The 1,880-nt window shown below is 30.9% G+C and overlaps 1 protein-coding gene across 1 annotated transcript; it reads right to left on the reverse strand.

Annotated features, from left to right (window-relative positions):
- Nucleotides 1-691: 691 nt before the first annotated feature.
- On the reverse strand, nt 692-1,256 carry LOC110017908 (6,7-dimethyl-8-ribityllumazine synthase, chloroplastic-like; the record flags this gene model as incomplete). The annotated part of the gene is given in 2 exon segments (XM_020715068.1): nt 692-1,104; nt 1,197-1,256. Coding segments are annotated over 2 exon segments (102 nt in total), but the record flags the coding sequence as incomplete, so codon positions are not given.
- Nucleotides 1,257-1,880: the final 624 nt, after the last annotated feature.

Consider the following 1,880-nt stretch of genomic DNA (forward strand, 5'->3'; position numbering starts at 1 on the left):
CTACGTTAAGAGTCCTGATGTAATATTTTTCCCATAAATCTATGCATAAAAAGGTCTAATTCACTTCTAACAAATTAGTAATAGTAATAGTTTTAATATAGTATTAAAGATTTAAGTGATATAAAATATGAAAATTTAAATCTTAGATATACAATTACATAAGAATTGTGTGGGATGCATGTAGCTAGCTTTGTTCAGTTACACCAATCGCCTGCTATGTTTTGTTCAGTTAATCTATTCACCAGTTAAAACAAGAAGGATCAATAAATAAAATGTAGCAACAGTTTACTAGGTTCACATTTCTCTAATGACAAACAAAATTCAATTAAAATACAAAACTGACAAGTAAAGGGTTGTGATTTTAAAGAATAATAATGAAGATGTTTTTTTAGCAAGATTTACAAACATAACACTCAATTCCTACGTATTTACATATCTAACACCTAAACATCAATTTTTACATACAAATCACCTTATCATACACTAAAAGGTGTATCTCGTTTTTTACAAGTTAAAATGGTTGTACTTCTTATGTGATATGAAACATTTGGAGGGATAAATATAAAAAGGCAATGTTTAGGTGTATATATACATGAGTATTGGGTGCTATGTATGTAAATGCCTTTTTTTTCTAATGCAAGAGAAACAAACTAGAATCGAAAGAAAAAAAAAAATCAAACTTTGTCTCTCTACATATAACATATATGTAAATATAAGAACAATAATATTGTTTCAAAACTTTTCCACAATTCTAGGTATTAAATGGACTTCTGTATTCAAAAACACTTGGAATCAGCCAACATCATAGCAAGAAACAGGAAGAAATCTATACTCGTCGATTTAGAATCGATATGGAGACAAGTTCTAAATTCAAGAACACTCACAATGAACCTTTCTTCATGAAAATTGATAATTTGAATTAAGCATAGAACTTGAGAGAACCAAAGCTACAAAACTCTGCTTGCTACAAAGAGCGAAGATGCAATAGAGTAGAAAACCTTGCAATTGTTGAATAAATAGTCTTTATAAAAAAAAAGGTTGAGATGCCAAATTTTATGCATTTTATTTCTTCAGGTGGTGCTCAAAAAGTGATGCCATCTCAATCTGTTTCAATAAATAGAGAAACGAAAATTTTATTGATAAAATTCATTAATAAAAAGGGTTAGTGTAAATGGCATGAAAAAGTGTGAGCTTACTGCAGTTAAGGCAGCCTCTGAACCCTTATTTCCAGATTTGCCTCCAGCACGGTTAATGGCCTGCAATGTAAACAAAGGTTTTGACGTCTAGAAATCAAATTTTTCTACCAGAAAGGAAACTATCAATGCTGATTCCTCTGTTAGTTCCTGTGAGGATTATAGAAACATTTATTAAGAGTTTATTGACTAGTATTCTTCCATATACATACCACCCAACTCTTAGGTATTTACATTTCTGTTGATCGCAAGGTTTTAAGAAAAAAGAGAGAAAAATAAAGAAATAAATTGATAGATTGATTTAAATTGATAACTGCTCTCGCTTTCCTTCCTTCAGTGATAAAGACCAATTTGTTCCCACTTATCCTTCCCAATTCATAACTCCCCTTTGCTTCTCCGAAAAAATATTGCATCAGGACACCGCACGTACAGTTACGTGCGGAGTCCAATGAAATTACGCCACGTAGACGTGACAAAAAAAAACGGTCTTGTAACACACGGGAATATTCCCTCATGTTATTCATGTGTTATTGTATTCTGAGAATATTTTCGATGTTATAATAACACAATAACACATGAATAACACGAATAACATACAATAAAACCTGAATAACACAGGAAGAATATTCTCTTGTGTTATCGGATATATTTTATAATTTTTTTTTTCACCGTCACGTGACGTGATTT

This window comes from Phalaenopsis equestris, unplaced genomic scaffold (assembly GCF_001263595.1).
Source record: "Phalaenopsis equestris unplaced genomic scaffold, ASM126359v1 Scaffold000002, whole genome shotgun sequence".
NCBI classification, from domain to species: Eukaryota; Viridiplantae; Streptophyta; class Magnoliopsida; order Asparagales; family Orchidaceae; genus Phalaenopsis; species Phalaenopsis equestris.